This window comes from Amblyomma maculatum, chromosome 5 (genome assembly GCF_055883805.1).
Source record: "Amblyomma maculatum isolate TAMU_Amacu chromosome 5, ASM5588380v1, whole genome shotgun sequence".
In the NCBI taxonomy this organism is placed as follows: Eukaryota; Metazoa; Arthropoda; class Arachnida; order Ixodida; family Ixodidae; genus Amblyomma; species Amblyomma maculatum.
In genome coordinates, this window is record NC_139348.1 from 32,385,796 (window position 1) to 32,404,859 (window position 19,064).

The following is a 19,064-nucleotide window of genomic DNA, read 5'->3' on the forward strand; positions in this document are numbered from 1 at the left end:
GCACATGTCCAGGCAAAGCGAAACGTTGAACGCAACTATGCCCCGCCGGGGTGGTGCAGTGGTATGACGCCTGACTACTGTGCCGGAGTTCCCGGGTTGCGTATTGCCAAACCATATCCCGTAGGCGCACTAGAGCAGACTACGCTCTCAGCGAGCTAAACGGCGATTGTTGCTGAAAGGTCTCCCTGAACGCAACCTAAAGGTATCATACACTCACTGTAAACGATGATTGTTGCTGAATGTCTCTGAACGCAACCTAAAGGTAACATGCACTCACTAAAGGCAGGGAATAATTACGTTAAGAGAAGTGAAAAAAAAAATTCAGAAAAAATATCACAACACAGAAGTCGAACAGATGTTTCAGTGGCATCAGTGCAGAGGTGGGTGGCGTCAATCCAGCGCGCCACAAAAGCGACGGGATCATCGGCCTTTAAATGCGTTATTATTCGTTCAGACAATATATCCACAATTTGTTGTTATGTGGCGTTGCTCAGAGGAATCACGCGCCAGAGCGTCGTCTGCTCGAGTGCTCCTACGGGATATGGTTTGGTAATAAGCTCCCGGGTTCGCACCCAACCAAAGCGGCTGCGTTTCGATGGAGGCGAAACGAAGTGGCGTCCGTACGTTTGCTGTGCGATGTCAGCGCACGTTAAAGATCCCCAGCTGGTCGAAATTACTCCGTAGGCCTCCACTACAGCTCCTCTTCCTGTCTTTCCACTTTTCACTCTCATCTTCTTCCCTTCCCTTACGACGCACCCTAGTAGCACAATATGTTTCTGCAACATTGCAGCAACATTGTCAATGTTGTACAATGTTGCGATAACATTGGACTACATTTATCCAGCATAATGCGAAAACTTTCAACATTCGATAACGTTGCTGTAATGTTAACAAGTAACATGCTGGCAATGTTGCTCTAAAGTGGTCTTTCCACACTGCAGCAATATTGTCAAATGATGTATAAATGTTGAACCACATACGATGGCATTGATATAGCATTTACTTTATAGGCTAACTGTCGTTCTTTCAGACTACTTCTACAGCCCAAGCAGAAAAGCCGGTATTAGGTCACTCCACTGACCTTGTCACTTCCCCGCATGACAATGTTTATTTATTTTCTACATTGATTGCAATCTTGCATGTCATCATGCGATGAACAGTACAAGTGTACTTACCTTTTTACACTGAGATAGAAATATATATATATATGTATATATATATATATATATATATCTGTAATATATTTAGGCTGCTGAAATTGCATTATCTGTCAATTAAACATGCGGACTAAAATTATAACTGCTGAAGAAATTTAGTTTTGGTTTCACTGATGCCCCGCAGCCTAATGGTCATAAATATCGTCGCGAATCCAAATCAAGTTAAATCGCGGCCGCGCCGAGAGCTAGTCCTGCCAAACCGCGTGTCAGCGACAGTCGCGGCCGGCGAATTCTTCACGTGTGTTTCCATAGTCTTCTTGCAGTCGCCGTTCTCTTGCTGCTGTGTCTCATTTCACAAGAATTCAGCTGAAATGACGGAGGCCTGCACAGAGGATAACATCAGTGGTGAGTGTTTTCTGACCTACGTTGTTGAGCTGTGCACGTGTTGGCTGGCACAAAGCCAGTAGTGCATATATGCATGTGTTACCCATGCCCTTTGTGATAATTTATGAAAGTGCTACATTCGTTGTATCATGAAGAGAGTGAAGTTTTCACTAAGCGAAGTGTCGATCCGGCAACGACGCCGAAGAATAGCAGAGGCTGTTAATGACGAATTAGAAAACTGTTCGGCAGATGTCAGTCCTGATAATGGTAGTGACAGCAGATTGTGCGCAACAGGAGAACTGGATCAAGATGCGTTTTCACTGCATAACGTAATTTTATCCTCTTTATCAGTGCCAGCGGAGGATACAGATGAAAGCCGTAGTTCTCACTTGTCGGATTTTGGCCCCGCTAGCAGTGTCTCTGACATAGGTAGTGCAACGTCAGAGTTGTCGCGGATTTTTGGCAATGACGAGTTGGTGGAGTATGAAGATAGGATGACAGCGGAGTCTGGTGCCGCTACTCAGTGTATAGAGAAGGACTTGCGTGTATGGGCTATTAATAGTCAATTGCCTGCTTCACACCTTAATTCTCTGCTTAACGTGTTGAAGCCATACCATCCAGAGTTACCCACGTATGCTAGAACGTTAATAAAGACGCCGAGGCATACTGATCCATCAGTGATGGCCAATGGTCATTACCACTACTTTGGGATTTCTTGTTCTCTGGAAGAACATGTTGCGCTTGTTCCTGCAGATTGTCAGACATTGTCACTCATTGTGAACGTAGACGGCCTGCCGATCTCCAGCAGCTCGAGAAGGCAATTCTGGCCGATTCTCGTGCTTGTGAAGGAAAGCTCGCAATCCTCTCCATTTGTTGCTGCTCTTTATGAGGGTGACAGCAAGCCAGGGGATGTGAGCGTTTACCTAAGAGATTTTGTCTCCGAAATGAGGAAGCTGCTTGATGAGGGCCTTATATGCAATGGAAAGGTCTATGCTGCGAAAATCCACGCATTTGTGTGTGATGCCCCAGCAAGGGCTTACATAAAATGCATCAAGGGCCACACAGCCTATTTTGGATGTGAAAGGTGCACTAAAAAGGGTGCATACTCTGCACTTGACAGGAAAATAATTTTTGATTCTCATGACAGTCCTTTGCGCACTGATCAAGCTTTCAGAAGCTTTGCCCAGGAACATCACCACCATAGCGAGTCTCCACTACAGTGCTTAGGTGTTGGGATGGTCACACAGTTCCCACTAGACTATATGCACCTAGTTTGTTTGGGAGTAATGAAGAAACTACTAATTTGTTACTGGGCATCTAAAAAGCCGTCAGCTTCAAAGATGTCATCACAGTCAAAGCTTCATGTATCTACAATGCTTTGCTAGTTTTGGTTTATATGTTCCAAGTGACATGAAACGTAGGCCACGTTCACTGCAATTTTTAGAGCAATGGAAAGCTGTTGAGTTTAGGAACTTTCTACTCTACTACGGGCCCCTTGTCCTGAAAGGAAATTTGGAAAGGAAGTATTACGACCATTTTATGAAGCTTAGTGCTGCTATCGCCATCCTTGCATGCCCAGATTACACAGTGCAAAATGTGGACTTGGCGGAGAACCTTCTTCAAGAGTTTGTTACTGAGGCTGGCTCCCTATATGGAAAGGAGATCTATGTTTATAACATGCACTCATTGTTGCACCTAGCTGATGACGCCATAAGATTTGGCCCTCTTGATGACTTTTCAGCCTTCGTTTTTGAAAACTTCCTCTATAAACTGAAGACCCTAGTAAGGACAAAGGCTCGAGCTCTTCAGCAGGTTATCAGGCGCCTCAGTGAGAAACGCCTCATTGGTAATGTTTCCACAGGCTCTCTCAATTCATATCCTAGGCTGTCAGGAGAGCACTCAAATGGACCTGCGCCACCAGGATTTCATGGCAGACAGTACTCTTTGCTAGAGTTCGAAGGAACTGTGCTAAAGCTTGGCAGGCTGGATAATTGTGTCAGCTTAAGGAGGGTCACATTGTATTAGTGACTAACATGTTGCAATCGGTGTCAGGGGCCAGCATCTGCGGCCATTATTTCAAAACTTTGGCTGACTTGTATTCACGTCCATTGCCATCGTCAGAGCTCCTGGTTTTTGCTGCCAAAGATCTTTCACAAGATCTGTCTGTGTTGCCTATTGATGAAATCAGAAATAAATGCATGTGCTTGCCAAGTGGAAGAGATAATTATGCAGTGTTTCCTCTTCTGCACAAATGCCATGATTTAGTCCACTGAGATGAATGGGCTAAAGGAGGCAAGTATAGGCTATACTGGTATACTTGTCATATTTGAACTGTTCATTTCATTGCACTTGCTCTTCTCAAGGTCACGTGATTGAATCCTTGCCATAGTGGCTGCATTTTGATGGAGTGAAAATGCCCGTGTTCTGTGTTATGTCAGTGTATGTAAAAGAACCCTGAATGTCACAAAATTGGCAGCTTTTCACTTTTGTGTCCCTCAAAGTCCATGTGCAGGTTCAGAATGTTAAACCTCAGATTGTGTCATATCGTTACCTGCAGTACAAGCGTAGCAGTTGCATTGTGGAATAATGGGGAAGGCAATATTTTCAGAGATTACTAGTTGATTTCATAATATATAAACCTTGTCTGTCAGGAAAGGGAAGCCACATTAATTGACCAAGAGTGATGCGAGAAGGTATTAAGGCGAGTTTAAGGATGGGAAAAAAATTATAATGGAGGGCTACTGATAAATTTCAACCACCCGTGGTTATTTAACCTGCACTGACATTCCACACCACATACATGTTTTTCGCATTTCATCTTAATCAAACTGCACCCACCATGGCAACGATTCCATCGTGCTAATTCAATTTTTTTGTTTTATAATTTCAGGGGAGAAGACGTACAGCATAGTTCTTTTTGAAGATGAAGATGGAGTTTCAGTTGTGCCCACTTCGTGGATCTCGGAAAATATAGTTAGGTGGCCACCATTCAAGAGCACCGCAAAGATAACTGCTGCCATCAAAGAGCGACAACCACCATCAAGTGACTGGAAAAGCTACGGATGCCGAGTGTTGTGGACATGTGGTAGGCTTCTCACCTAAGTTTCTAAAAATGTGCACATTGGTAACTTAAGTTCAAGCACATCAGTAAGGTCAGTGAATTTGTGGCAGTATTATTAGCTAAAATTTGGGTTTGAAGTTTATCTTCTTTGAACCTTATAATTAGGTATCTGCATTCTTTTTTACTCTTAGTACCAGAACTGTTGCTTTTGGGTCAAGAGTAATGGAGGCGGTCAATATTAAGTAGATGAATACACTAAGTATATCAATTTTTACAGGTCATTTTGGTGTTATACTGCTATTTCTTTCATCACTCACAGTGCTAAACAGATGTGTACATATTCTGTTCATCAACTTTTTACAAGTAGTGCTTTGCATTTCATTTCTTTTTTAAGGAAAATAATATATTTTTTTTCAGGCAGCTATGAAAGTGCAAGGCTGAAAGAGCAGCAGGCAGAATTCACGTCAGATCTTGCCTCAGACGCTGAAGTAACTCGGCAAAGACGGAAGAGGCGGCCACCGGCGCATCTGGAGTCTTCAGATGAAGATAGCATTGCCTTTCCTGATGAACCTCTAGTTGTACCTCTACAAGGAGGCTGCTTTAATTCTTCACAGAAAACTGCGAGGTTCGTTTCAAGGCCAACACTACCAAAAATTTTAAATTCTTCAAACTTCAAGCCCCAGCCATTTGCCTCACAGGGTCATCAGATACAAACAGCCTTACCTAGCCAGGAAGGACCATTAGATAAGGACAGTTCTTTTGCCGAAAAAAGGAAGCTTGACCAGAATGGTAGGTACTGCTGTAAGCCTTTGGAATAATTTAGTATGCTTGTGATATGAGTTGCAGGTGGTCGCAAGAGTTTGTCCATTGAAGTTATCTGTGATGTTTCTGCATGGCTATCTTATATTGGATATGTGCAGTGTTATCATGCACCTTCATAGTTAAGCTCTTTGCAGAACATTGGTTTAAAAAAGAAAAGGCAAGAATGTTTTATTTAACTGCTAGTACTGTTTCTTAGGCGTCTTGCTTTGCTGCAGAAAGAATGAAAACACTGCTTATGTTATTGCTTACAGAAGACAAACCATTACGGTGAAATGTTTAACTTCGTCAAGTTACTTTTCTATTCTTTGTTTTAGCCGTGCTTGCAAAGTTGCTCAAGGAAATGAAGGATATAAGAGCCAAGATAGATGGTCTCGAAAGAGCCGTGCAAAGGGTGGAGCACGCTATCACCCACAATAAACAACCAGGTGTAGAACCTGTCAATAGTGCCATCCTCGAGTTACTTCCTCTGTTAACTCATCAGAGTCTAGAGGAACTGGAGCGGCAGCTTCATGACCCCAAAAACAGGACAGACCTCATAAGTTATTTTTTTTTCCAGTACACACGCATGAAATTTTATGTGAATGCTAACCACTATTTGTCTTCATTTCTAGATTGCCCATTTCTCTCGAGTTGGTGGGACATCTGTCCAAGACTCAGTGCGCCAAATCATGCGCAGGTACATGTGCGACACATTGGCCCAGGACTTCTCTCTAACAGGGAGAAAAGGAAAAAGGCTATTTGTTGGGCTACACCTGCTCCAAGTCCTCACAGGTGCCACATTATAGCTCTCATGTGTAGCATGCATATGCACATTTGCAGTTCAGCATGCCATGCTTTCTAGCTGTCAGTTCACAGATGCATAGCTCTAAAGCACTGAATGAATTCCCTATGTAAGGAACATATGCAGTATAATTTTATATTGCTAGCATAGGCTTTTCCTAGCCTGCTATAACTTTGCTGGTTTTGTCGTTTTGCCCATTTTAGGCGATTATTATGTACTAAAACGAAATAATTTGCAGCACTAGGTACAAGCCTCATTTAAATGCAGTGTGATGAGGCCATTGTCCTGCAACAGTCATGAGGTTTTCTATTAGATTCTTAGTCTAACCCACTTCCCCAAACCAACTAGTGTAGCCTTGTCTTTAATGATTCATTCATTGTTTTTTTATTGTTTTTCAGAAACTCTGAAGATTAATTTTGCACAGGTCACAGAATCGCAAATACATCTTTCTATTGCCGACTGGCTGCGTTATGCACCATCAAGACAGAAGAAGCGGTGAGAGACAGTTCAGTACTTTAATGATTAGCAGTTATATATACATAATTTAAAGGATCCAACACTAGATATTCCTTAATAAATACATGCAGTAATGCGCGCATTACTGGAGCTTAAATTTTAACCTGTGGTTTGAAGTCTAGGGCAGACGAAACCGGAAGTATTAGTTAATTTGAAGGGTACTTCAGTGCAAGTGTATGTTTATTTTATTTTTACCCATCTTTCATATTTTTGAGCAGTGCCAACAGCCTGCACTTGAAATTGACGCTGCTCCATCATGCCTAGTAGTTAAGTCTATGCCCTCTCATTTCTAATTATGCATACTCCTATAGCCAACTTTAATGGGACTGTGCAATGGTTTGCACCAAGGGTAAGAAAAGTGAAATATTTATTGGTATCCAATTGCCCTTCATCATCAGCTTGACTATACTCACTGCTGGGCGAAGGCCTCTTCCATGTTCCTCCAATTAACTCTGTCCAGTGCTAGCTGTATCCATTTTACCTCTCCGCCCATTATCATTCCACAAAAGTTCGTGGTTTAGCTTATCTAGCACAGGAAGTATTCTTCCTGTGCTAGATAAGCTAACTTAGTAACTTTGCCTTTCACAGCAATGAGGCATAGACCACAGGCTGGTTCTGCCCTTTTCGTTTGGTTCAATTTTTTTGGCCGTCTGCCATAGCACAATTGAGGGAAGACAGAGAGTGATGTGCTATCACTTCCAGCCGGCTGCGCCTTCATCTCCAAGCATCCTTGTGATTTTAAGCGTCAGTAGCCATCCCCATGGCTGACACCAGTAGGTCCACTTGTCTTAAGGCAGGATTTGAGTGAGACAGCAGCACTGGCCATCGCTGTGAGGCGGTGGAATGTGAATTAATATTTGTAAATTATTCGCTTACATTTGAGGCCTTTTAGATGGCATGAAAGGTAAATGTTTTTATGTAATTATGCATTTTTAGTTACTTTCAGAATGGTTTGTTGCACAGGTCTTTAGGATATGCACATGGTGCCTGGGAAGGGCAGTTTTTTCTCTATTTTGGTTTGAGCCAACCGATTGGACATAAATTTTCTGTACAGAGCTGTCCATGTCTGTGTCATAGAGCAGAGTAAAAATTTTGTAATTAGAGATGTGCCCACCAAGATGCTAAGCTTAGCAATTTTTTATTTCAGGGATGCAGCTTCACTTCTAACATCATGATTTGGAGGAGACCCTCATCGTGACCAGCCAGAGGCTACCAGGGCACAATCTAGACATACTAAACTGTTCAGTGCAATGGCACATGGCCAAAGAAGGGAAGGATTAAACTAGTCGTAATGACTCTACTGTTATAATGCATCTGCTTGATTCTGAATACTGAACTAGGCTGTACTCCTACTTTGTATATTTGTGTCAAGTTTCTGTACAAAATAGTGATATACTGTGCTATAGTGTTTGTGTAAATAGTTTACTAAAGTGTTTTATATTTACAAATGCAAGTTGAGGGGTGGGGGTGCATTTTCATGTCATGCTAATGTGCCCAGTAACTGTTCAAAACATTATCTCTGGCTCTTGTTCCTGAGTAGCCTGTGTGCTGTTTTGTAGCTTTGTTGCAGGTTACTTTATAAAGTAATTAAATAAAATAAATCTTGTCTGTGAAATGTAGGCCCATGTGGCACATTTTTCAACCTGTGCCAATGTGCCTGTGTAAATGTTGAGTATGTTATATATCTGCTTCGTTTTTCTGAATAGGCTGTACTGCTGTTTTATATTTTGTTGCAAGTTTCTGCAATTAATAAATAACTGAAGTATCATGTTGGTAAAACTCAAGTTGAGTAACTGTTGACATTTGTGCTTCCTGTTCTTGAGTAGCCAAATCGGCTGTGTGCTATTCTGCATGATTGTTGCAAGCTTCTGCATAAAACGATTCTTTTGAAGTAAATGTTTTACATTTGTGAAATTAGCTCCTGTATGTCAAGCTAATGAGTATGCTGGAATCTGAAGCTTGCTGTTAGGCTAATTGAATGAATTCTTGACAAATAAAATAGCGCTAAAAACAATTGATGGTTATTTGTAATGCACAAGCATATATATAAATCATTCTAATTGCCAGAATAACCACTTTCAGGGCCATTTTCAGGTCACAGCAGCTTACAGTATCTAAATGAGCGCTAGTACAGAGCTGATGAATATTACATTTAAGGTCATATTCAGAGCAAGCAGCTTGAAACGTAGGGAAAAACTGTGTTGACCAGTGCAGCCTTCTAGGTATTCATACTCCGCTGCACCGCACTGCCGTATGGCAACGAATAATGTTCAGTTGTTCATTCTTGCGACCTTAAGCTACCATAACCATTGTGGTGCGACGATACCATTGCACATGGTTCAGCCTTTCACGAGATAATTTTATTGAACAGCAAGCATTGATAGCTAGTGGCCATCAATGCAGTGGAATATTTATGTTACTTGGAATGCTGCCTGAAAGTTTCTGAAACATTACAATAGCTTTGCAGCTATATTGCACTAACGTTGTCATGGGAATGTTGCATGTGTGCGAATAAAACGTTGTACTATTATTAAGAAAATGTTGCAGCCATGTTGCATTAATATCATCATCAGAAGTGGCTTTAACATTGACTAAAGGTTGTTGTAACATTGGTGCAATGTTGCTGCAATGTTGTCTTATGTATGTTGCATTAACGTGGCAAAAAGAGGACACTAGCCACGTTAAGGCAATGTTGAAAGCAAACATTGCGGCCACATTGAGGCAACAAAGTGTGCTACTAGGGCGGTTGAGGTGTCAATAGAACAAGTGTGACAAATACTGTGTAGTTCCCTTCCTGTGAACGAATTATTATTATTATTGAACGCAGCTATGCCGCCGCCGCCCCCACGAAGCCGGATGCAGCCCGTATCAGGTGTCTGGACGCGCGCTCACCTGGAGATGCAGATGCGACAACTGAATGCCACATGTTAAAAGCCGCAACGGCCGCTGGCAGCAGCGCAAACATGATTCCAGACCGTGTGGCGCCCTTTCTCTCATACACATCAAAGCGGCGTTTCGAACTTGTTCCACGAAAAATGGCGGCTCCCTCCCCCCAAACAGAAAAAGCATGGTGCTAGAAGTGCTGCGGAAGGAAGACAGATGAAAAGGGGAAATGATAGATAAAGACGCAAATATGTGATCAAATAAAGCATGGCGTCAAACGAACGGACCACGCTACGGCTGCGCGAGCCGCACACTTTGCCAGTTTCAAACTTTTGTCTTTTTTATTTACATTTCACATTCAGTACCTTGACTAATCTAAAAAATTTCTTCCTGTCGTTTATAGATTTTTTATTACGCTTAAAGGTGCGATGACAGGTCGTGCGACGTATTGCCATTTTATACTTCTGTGAATAATATACATGTCCATGATGTTCTTCGCAAAGTTTTAGTGTCGAGCGCACGTCGGATATTACAAATAAAAATGCGATAGAAATCGGAATCGAGAAGGTCTCCCACGACCATCATTTTGAAATGCTTGTGCGACGTCAGACGAGAATACGAAAATTAAAGGACATGTCTCGTTTTCCTTTTTTTTTGGTGGACGATAGACACGGTGGTAGAGTCATATGCAGATGTGGTTGATGAAGACGTTATCGCACGAAAGTGATATAAAGTAACGCACGTTTTCTTGAGCAAAAGCCGCACGGTCACAGTGCATCTCGTTCGGAGAAGACAGATAAGCGCATTCGAATTGCGTTAGGTTTTGCGATGACGGGACTGAAGCGGCGGCGGCAGCGCATGCTTTCGTGCGCTAGCCGTGGCCGCACTGAACATTGTTTTGCAAACATACTTTACCACCCGAATATAATTAAGTTTGACTAACAGGCGCATATAACAGCGAGGCAAGAGGCATCGCTTCGTCCAAATGTTTTGTCTGCAACTTTATTCTCGCAAGGTATGCTCCCGTGTCAACGTATGCTTGTTTGAGATTTCCTCTTAGTTTTTGTACTGAAAGAGCGACGGGCAATAGAACAGCAATCATCAACACAATGCTAACCCATCGCCGCGCACATGACAGAAGGAAACATTGAATGAACATGTGCCTTTTTATATGCGGGGGGTGGGGGGAGGGGGCGCATGTTGGTTAACAAGCTAACTCTCATAACCTAAGAATAATATACTTCTGATTGTATGCATAAATACACTTCGGATTTCTACAACTTCGAATGATCAGCAGGGAAATGTCTGGTATCCTTATTACTCCGTTTTCTCCCTATCCTCTCTCTTTCTCCTTTTTTATTTGTACGTATTCTGACAACCTCATTGTCCACAGTTTAGCCACGTGCCTTAGTATGCTTACTAATTCGAAGAATGGTGATGCACTTTTGATCAGACGCGGGCTCCGTAGGATTCTCGATAATGTAGCGCCACCGCGCGTTATTAATATTTTTATTTTAAACCAGTTCTAATCTGCATCATGACGAATGTGTGACTGCATGAGTGTTACCTATATTAGTTAGTTTTAGTTTATCATTAGATGGTCACCATCATAAGTACTGAGACTGATATATCTAGGACACAAATATAGGGCACTGCCTGTAACTTAGTTTGTTGGGCTTATGAGCCCGTGCTGTTAAGCCCATCTTGCCTTTTTCATCAGCTCACTCCAAGCAGGCGAAGAGAGAAATTGTACATACTGTTTTTAGCAACACAGTGAACAAATCCTATGAACACATGTTGGAGCATAGCTTCAGCAACCAAGTAGACCACCTGGCAAAGGCTGGCTACCCGTCTGAATTCTTAGTTTCCGTGGCAGGAAGCCTACAGAAAAAGTTAAAATGAAAGGAAAAAGTGAATGTATGAAAGAGAAGCAGAAAAGAAAGATTGTTGTGTTGCCATATCTTCACAAAGTGTCGCACAATCTAAAAATAATTGGCAAACATGTAAGAATGTAAATTCAGAGAATAAAGAATCGCGCAAGTGCCCGATAAAGCACGCTAAACAATTCGTGCCTTGCCAGAAAGGGGTGGTATATTCGCTGCCACTGTCTTGTGGTAAGCGATACATCGGCCTAACTGGCCGCTGTATTAACGAAAGACTCAAAGAGCATGAGTATAAAGGTCACGTGTCGCTATCACTGGCCACGTGGCGAAACACTGCAGGCACTGCAAAGACAATGACGATGATACCAACGTCTGTGCGCCAAACTATAAGGAATGTACAGTGTTAGGAAAGAACAGTGACTCGCTAGCAAGGGAGATAATAGAAGCTCACTTAATAGGACGGCTCTCGGAAGAATGCATCAGTGTTTCATCTGTCGCGTTGTCAGAAAAAGAAAGACGGTACCTTGATTGCGAATATTGACAGGTGCCTACTAACTGATTGTGTTGTATTCACTCGTATGTGATTTGTATGGTGATACGTGCCTGGTATACTAGTATGTCATTCACGCATGTACGTGTGGACTGTATTCTTTCTGACCTCCAGTGAGGTATTTATACCTGCTGGCATCCAACAAAACTTTAGTTGTGAGTCAGCGCCGTGTGGTGTCCGTCTTTCATCTCTGTCCTGTCGTTTGCGCTGTAGTTATGGATCATCAAAAACACCAACTAGCCCAACAAATGCTTTTGTCGGAGGTGGACGCAATTCTTTCCTCTTTAGCGCCCTCACAACATCCTCTAAAAAGAAGTTGTGAAGGAAATGTATGGCTCAATAAAACTTGTTGCTGGGCTAGATCATGTTTGTGTCCCTTCCTCCCTCCTTTTAATCTACCTTTTTATTTTAGGAATGTATGACCCGATCTGGCGTCATAAAAAGAGACAGATGTCCTCAGATCTATGGGGAAGTACTTTGTACTAGGGGCAAATATTCTTAGATTTAGGGAGAAATATTTTAAACCTAGGGACAAAAAAGTGTACCTGGGGACTGTTTGTCTGTAGGTGACCGTCACGCCACGGGTAATGCACAAAAAGATATGAGCTAGATATATGACGTCAATGTACATTCATGCCTTTCGTGTAAATACGATTGAATTAGAGTTTCAAATAAACGTCGCAACCAACGTATGCCATTTGAATTTGTCACGCAGTAGAAGAGGATCTCAGAGTAACATTGACGGTATCAAAACAGCATGGAATGCAGTTTTTGGCTTTGCGTGACAGCTGTTGAGGAATCCGGTTTGATGATGATGATGATGAAAACGTTTATTGAAAGCCACATTGGTTTAGATTAGGGGAAGGTTGATCGGGTCCATAGTCCGGAACACCGTTGGTAAAAGCCGCTACCCGTGCTCTTTTCACGAGGGCTCGTTGTTCCTTGAGGTCCGAGCTGGACAGGGCCGCCTCCTAGCCATCCCACATTGGCTGATTTATGAGTCAATACTGGTATTTTGTTTACGATCCCATACCATATGGTATACGTTAGCCTTCTGGCCACAACATTTGCACTACGTCGAAAAGGACTTGGCTCAATGGCGTGAAGTGTTGCTGGACTATTAAATGACAGTTTGTAACCTTCGAAAGTGACACTCTTCTGATTTACTAAGACCCTTAGTGGGCTTCGGGAATGTCTGCCTTTCAAGGCGCAAATGCTGTAATATCTCTTAATATGTTGGTAACGGAGAGGGGGAGCCTAAATCAGCAAGGGAGGACGTAGAAGGATTCCTGGGAAGAAAAGCTCGGGCCGAAGCGTGTGGGTGCTCGTTTCTTTCAACTCCCTGGGGACCTGGTACCCATATTAGCTCCTTCCAGGCAGGTGAAGTCCTAAATTGACTCAAAATTTTGTGAGCCAGCAGCGTGATCTTGCCACGCATATAGTTTCTATAAGCTGCCTAGGTATCTGTAACTATGTATTTCGATGCGGAGTGCATTGCGGCTATGGCTATCGCCACTTCCTCCATAGCTTGCGTATCCCCGTTACGAACTGAAAGCCCGTCCGCGACCTGCATTTGGTGCACCACTGATATTGTTGATATCCCCGCAACAGGACCTTATGCGACCACGAAGAAGGCTCCTTCTTCTCTTGAATGATATTTGTTCATCCCCCCCAACTTGCTTCTCGCCACTCTTCCAGCAAGATGATGCTCTGGGTGCATGTTTTTGTGGAGCGGAAGCGTAAGGAACGCTGCTCAACCGAATATGGTGCGAAGGCATTAGCTGCGGGTGACCGCGCGTTCTCTTCTTCTCTCTTCGTATTCGTCTTCGTCTTCTTCACGGCTGTTCAAGGTCATTCGTGACTGCGGCCACGGACTACACGACGAACCGAAACCTGGCATAGTATTGCTTTCGCAATAAAAATCACCATTTCGTACCATGATCGGAACAGATGTGAAAAGAAGTGCAAGGTGAAATAAAATCTGGCGTATCCGATCACAACTCTCTTTGCATAGCCCGAATGATCTGCGCGCGTGTCACCTTGCCAAAGGAAAGGTTTCAGCAAAACGTGGTGTTTGTGTTCTGTGTCGGTGGGAGATATCACGATGACGCTCATAGTTGTAGCGGTCGCTCATTTAGAAGTGGTCTTGCAGTCCCAGAGCAAGGTATTCGCTTGCTGAGCTTACACACAGATCCCGACATGTAGATTGTGGCATGTATACAGTGTATCTCATTTTGTAATGGCTCGCTCCGCCCTTTTGAATAAAAGGGTTCCGTTACCTTCGGAAGCATCAAGGCTAGAACGTCGCTTACCACCTAACGGCTGCAATTCGTCTTATTGCGGTGGCGGCGGCGTGTACTGCCATACCGGTTTGGTTGGTCCGCAACCATACCAACCCTGAAACGCGCAGTATGCATGATTAAACTCTCAATCTGTTGAAACCGCAATGGGGCAAAACACAGCCCGCTAACCACAGCGGGGCACCTTCTAGGTAAGTAAATTTCCATTTTTCACGGTTTTGTTATGCAAAACTTCATGCCCAATAGAAACTCAGGTGATGAGGAATGCTAGAGTCGAGGGTTTCGGAATATTCATTCACTCGATGCTCTTAAACGTGATCTGACGTCCGAATGTAAACGATGGGATTTCATCTCCGTTGCACAGCCGCCATAGCTGCTGGGTTTGCGCCCCTGTCCTCGGGTTCAGAAGTCTAACCTTTGATTGACGGCAGCTTCCACATTACTTCTATTTCCGAAGGAAATATGGGAATACTAGAAGATAAGTGTTAAAATCAAGTGCCTTCAAGAATACCCGTACGGCTCTTGAGAAAACGCAAAGATATCTTGCAGCCATTTTGAAAGCAGTGTCTTGGCGCGCTGCCATGTAGCTCTGGACGACTCCGGCACCGCGGCAACCGTGAGGAATAACCAAGGGATATCTGACATTCAAAAATACGAGGGAACGCTCTTGATAGTTTATATTAAAAGGGAAGCGTACGCTTAAGCCCAGATTTTAAAAGGCTGTCAACCTCAGTGAGGATGCCCTAAAGAGCAGCGTGTCTTCCTTCAGTAAATCAGTAAATGCGCTTGAAGTAAATAGCGCTTAGTGAGGCGTATAAAAAATTTCACCAAAGAATGGCACGCTGCTGTTAAACCGTTTTCACCGAAGTAAGAAGCCTTTTAATGTTTGACCCTTCAGCGCTGCCTTAAGTACATAACAGTGTAGCCGCTTGTGGTACCTGAAAGTGCTTTTGCACTGCAAAACCAAGCGAAGACGCTCAGGTTACTGGCGAACTTTCTTTAAAGGCTCCACTTGCGATAAGCCGGTTATAGGGCTTTTGTCGGGGTGTAGACCAGGAATCCCACATGAAATAGGGCCATTTCAGTTTGGATCAGTCTAGGATCCCCCCCCCCCCCTCATACGACGGTCTTGAGGCTGCGCCTGGACGACACTGCGGTGATCCGGTGCTTGAGGTGGGAGGTAATGACATAGCGGCAGCCAGCGCTGACGATGAAGGTTTACGCGGCGAGCTCAATATACGAGCCATCTTCGAATTTTCATGCAGTTGCCCCTCGTGACGTGAGGCTGGGTCAACCACCTCTAGCGCATCGTTTTTTTCCTCTCTACCCCACTGTCCGTCTGCCGCTTTCCTTGTCACCTCGGGTCTTTTCTTCCCGTTCTCGGAACCCTCGCCATCCTCGCAACAGCGCCCGTGTATCCGTCATTAGCACGTCGTCACCGCATTCTAGCGCGTCGTTCATCGACCCTTCTTTCCCACTGGTTTTCGGACAATAGGCGACAGGAGCAGGAAAAAATGTGAAGACGTTGGTGGCTCCCGGCTCACCGCACACCGCGGATCTCAAGTTCTGGCCCAGGCTGCTAGCCGTCACAATCTGTCACCATAGGTTTTTCGAGAAAATAAACACCTTTGTTTTAAGTCTGTACCGCGCCACATCAATTTTATGCCCATACGTCGGTGACCCTGAGCTGTGTGCGCACTGCCACGAAAGCACATCACATATGAGTTCAGCCACATCATCGTTCATACAAGAAGTCACATCAATTCTTATGTCCATACGTGGTTCACCCTGAACTGTATGCGCACTATCACGAGAGCACATCACAGATGAGTTCAGCAGCAGCATCGTACATATGAGTCGTCCGTATTTCACGCACAACAGCGAGGTCATGCAGCTCCATAACATCTGTTGACAATCAACTGGCTCCATTTGGTTTGGTTTGGTTTGGTTTGTGGGGTTTAACTTCCCAAAGCGACTCAGGCTCTGAGAGACGCCGTAGTTGAGGACTATAGAAATTTCGACCACCTGGGATTCTTTAACGTGCACTGAGATCGCACAGCACACGGGCGCCTTGCTTTTCGCCTCAATCAAAAAGCGGCCGCCGAGAACAGGATTTAAACCCGCATCCTTGGGAACAAAAATCGAGCGCTGCGACCACTGCGCCACCCCGGTGGGGTCAACAGGCTCGACTGGCGACTATTTTACCATGAACTAAAAGATGCGTGTACACGTTTTTCTCTTTAGCAAACCATTGCAACGGATACGCAGTATCATTCAGGTTGATATTCTCATGATTATAGTACTCAGTTCATACCATTCATAGAGTACAAGAATAAAGCTTAGACAACTGAACAGTATTCAAAAAAGGGTATCATACTATGTTTTTTATATAGATGAAACTTGAATAGCAGGCTCACAGCGTTATCAATTAAGACGCATGATTGTATATATCCTACACATTGGGATGCACAATCAGCTCACGGTGTGGCTCTGCCGGTAGTTCGGAATTTTCATCCCTGTTCTCACCCGGCGACTGTGACCCTGCGGCCTGTGAATTATCCACGTCACCCTCGGCAGTGCTGCAGGGTTGGATATCACTGTCTTCAGCATTTTGTGGCGGTAAATATTGAGCGTGTGTCAGAATGCCGTGAGCAATTTCGGGATCTATATAGCTGATTGCCGCAGGTATCATTAAGTTATTGTAGTCATTGCTACTGTTCTGGGCTGGTACGGTCTTTGTGCCAGCATCAATTTTTTTTTTGTTTTGAATCACTTTGACTGACCCTTACTTTGTAGTGCTTCAGTCTGTTCGCATGCACAGTGAAAGTTGGGTGCCTTCCCTCACAGTTACGAACCCGAAATATTACGGGGCTATAGTGTTTCGCGATGCGGTAAGGACTCTTCAATTTTGGCGCCAGTTTATGCGACAGCCCCCTTTCACTGTGCTCAACTTTGAGCAAGACCCGATCTCCGGCCATGAACCCTGCTTCTGCAGTTTTTCCGGACCGTGGAGGCGGAAGCTACGTTTTCGCCATTTCGTGAGATAGCTGCAGTCACAACGACTGCCCTGCCCGATAATCGTCCATGACGGGGTACTTGGGACCCCCACACTCCTCAAATGCCTATTACGACTTGTCTTGGTCTCGGCCATACATTGGGAAAAAGGCATCTCATGAGTGCTTTTGAGGACGGCGGTGTTGTATTCGAAAATTACATACGGGATCCACTAATCCCAACCACTCTGATCGCGTTCCACAACATGCGACAGCAGCTGCTTCTGAGTCTGCTTCCACTGCCCCATTGCACACTGGGTTGTATGCTGTTGTTTTCAGCTTTTTGACCTTTGGAAGCTCACACACTTCTACCATAACCATGGAAGTGAAATTACTCCATTGGTCTGTAAGTAACTGTTTGGGCACACCGTGGCGCAAAACGACTCTATCAACAAAACTCTGTCACTTTTGGCGCCTTCTGATCACTCATTAGAAGGGGTTCCGCGAATTTGGACAGGTTATCGGAGAACACTGGCACGTACAGGGGCGGACATAAGTAAATATAGCATGCTTTTAGTTAAAATTACAATAACGCCTTCTGTGGCCGCCCAAGCGCCGCCCAAGCCATCCCAGGCAGCCCAAGCTATCGGCCCAATATTGGGGATTGATTGGGGATTACTGGCCCACAAGTGGCCCAATGGTGCCAATGCGCTACCAATAATGCGCAGCCATGCTATAACATTATCATTATTGGCCCCGTGAACTTCACCCATATCCGTTATTGGCATTCAAACGGCTTACAGCGGTCAATAATGCCCATGCATATTGAACCGCTTGCCATTATTGTATACACAATGAGACAACCTGGTCATTACTGGCCAACCAGCTACTATCGCTTGCCAATATCTTCTACACCATGGTATAACCTGGTAAATATTGTCCGATCAATAACAACGACTTCTCAATATAAGAATATATCTAGGCATACAGTGGTCAATAATGTCCAACCTTCTTTGGCGGCTTCCTAACATTGTAATATGTTGGTTTCTACTGGTCGATATTGTCTAGTGAGCCTTGATGGCTGGCCAGCATTGCACATACCATGGCATAGATTGGGCAATAATGTTCTGCCAATATGGCTTTCTTGTCAACATTGAATATGTATTGGCATGCATTGGTCAATATTGTTCTGACAGTCATGGTGGCCTGCCAACAATGTATACAGATTGGCTTGTAGTGGTCAGTATTGTTTGATGGACTGTGATGGCTAACCAGCATCGGACATATGATGACATAGCTCTGTTAATATTGTCCGGCCTTTATGGTCGTCTTGTTAACATTGAATATATCTTGGCATGCATTGGTCAATATTGCCCCACCAGCTTTGGTGGCATACCAACATTTCATATATCTTGGTTTATAGTGGTAAATATTATCTAATGAGCTTTGATGGCTGACCAGCATTGCACATATAATGGCATAAATTGGTTAATATTGTGCATTCATTATGGTTGTCTTGTCAGCTATAAATAAATCTTGGCATATATTGGTCAATAGTGACCCGACTGTCAAGGCGGCCTGCCAACATTGTATACATATTGCATTTTATTGTTCAATATTATTCGATGGACTGTGATGGCCAGCCAGCATTGCACCCTAATGGCATAGGTTGTGCAATAATGTTCTGTCAATATGGATGGTTTGTCAACATGGAATATATCTTGACATAGATGG

The 19,064-nt window shown here is 43.9% G+C and overlaps 1 protein-coding gene and 1 pseudogene across 1 annotated transcript; both read left to right on the forward strand.

The window, feature by feature from the left end:
* The first annotated feature begins 1,490 nt into the window (after positions 1-1,490).
* LOC146187970 (uncharacterized) lies at positions 1,491-8,180 on the forward strand. Its single transcript, XM_084604966.1, has 7 exons — positions 1,491-1,562; positions 4,432-4,626; positions 5,020-5,391; positions 5,739-5,958; positions 6,035-6,195; positions 6,604-6,700; positions 7,869-8,180. Exons 1-7 carry the CDS (start codon positions 1,529-1,531, stop codon positions 7,894-7,896), a joined length of 1,107 nt encoding a protein of 368 aa, XP_084461092.1. The 5' UTR covers positions 1,491-1,528; the 3' UTR covers positions 7,897-8,180.
* Positions 1,557-3,814, forward strand: LOC146187971 (uncharacterized; annotated as a pseudogene).
* Positions 8,181-19,064: the final 10,884 nt, after the last annotated feature.